Consider the following 953-nt stretch of genomic DNA (forward strand, 5'->3'; position numbering starts at 1 on the left):
GGAGGAGAGGGGCAAATCTCTCACAGGGAACTCTCTTCCAGGGCTGAGTCTGCAACTCAGGACCCACGTGCAGGCAGGTGAGTCTGTCCCCAGCTGTCCCAGGTCCCTCCTCCTCACTGGGGACAAGGGGCCACCCCGTGCAGCTGGGGATGGGGATTAGCAGATCTGGGCTGACTGATGGGGCATCTGGAGGGTCCTGGACTGGGAGCTGGAATCTGTTGGGTTGGGTAGGAAATGACTTAGAATCTGAACCCTGATTTCCTTCCAGGCACCCTCCCCAAACCCACCCTCTGGGCTGAGCCAGACTCTGTGATCACCCAGGGCAGTCCCGTGACCCTCAGGTGTCAGGGGAGCCTGGAGACCCAGGAGTACCGTCTATATAGAGAAAAAAAAACAGCATCCTGGATTACACAGATTCCACAGGAGCTTGTGAAGAACGGCCAGTTCCCCATCCCATCCATCACCTGGGAACACGCAGGGCGGTATCGCTGTATCCATGGTAGCTACACTGTAGGCTGGTCAGAGCCCAGTGACCTCTTGGAGCTGGTGGTGACAGGTGAGAGGACACTCAGGGGTCCCAGCCCCAGGCTCTGTCCTCAGGAAGGAGATTGGCTCTCAGGGGCGTCTCCCTCTCACAGCTCAGCCCTGGGGATGATGTGGGAGGTGTGAGCTCCATTTAACATGGTGCCTCCTTCTGTCCCAGGAGCCTACAGCAAACCCACCCTCTCAGCCCTGCCCAGCCCTGTGGTGACCTCAGGAGGGAATGTGACCCTCCAGTGTGTCTCACGGGTGGCATTTGACGGCTTCATTCTGTGTAAGGAAGGAGAAGATGAACACCCACAATGCCTGAACTCCCAGCCCCGTACCCGTGGGTCATCCCGGGCCATCTTCTCCGTGGGCCCCGTGAGCCCGAGTCGCAGGTGGTCGTACCGGTGCTATGGTTATTTCTCACA

The 953-nt window shown here is 58.8% G+C and overlaps 1 protein-coding gene across 1 annotated transcript; it reads left to right on the forward strand.

Moving 5' to 3' along the window:
- Positions 1–22: 22 nt before the first annotated feature.
- LOC108525799 (leukocyte immunoglobulin-like receptor subfamily A member 3) lies at positions 23–948 on the forward strand (the record flags this gene model as incomplete). The annotated part of the gene is made up of 3 exons (XM_017866626.1): positions 23–77; positions 269–556; positions 704–948. Coding segments are annotated over 3 exons (588 nt in total), but the record flags the coding sequence as incomplete, so codon positions are not given.
- Between the last annotated feature and the right edge of the window lie 5 nt (positions 949–953).

Source organism: Rhinopithecus bieti, unplaced genomic scaffold (genome assembly GCF_001698545.2).
Source record: "Rhinopithecus bieti isolate Rb0 unplaced genomic scaffold, ASM169854v2 scaffold_5993, whole genome shotgun sequence".
In the NCBI taxonomy this organism is placed as follows: domain Eukaryota; kingdom Metazoa; phylum Chordata; class Mammalia; order Primates; family Cercopithecidae; genus Rhinopithecus; species Rhinopithecus bieti.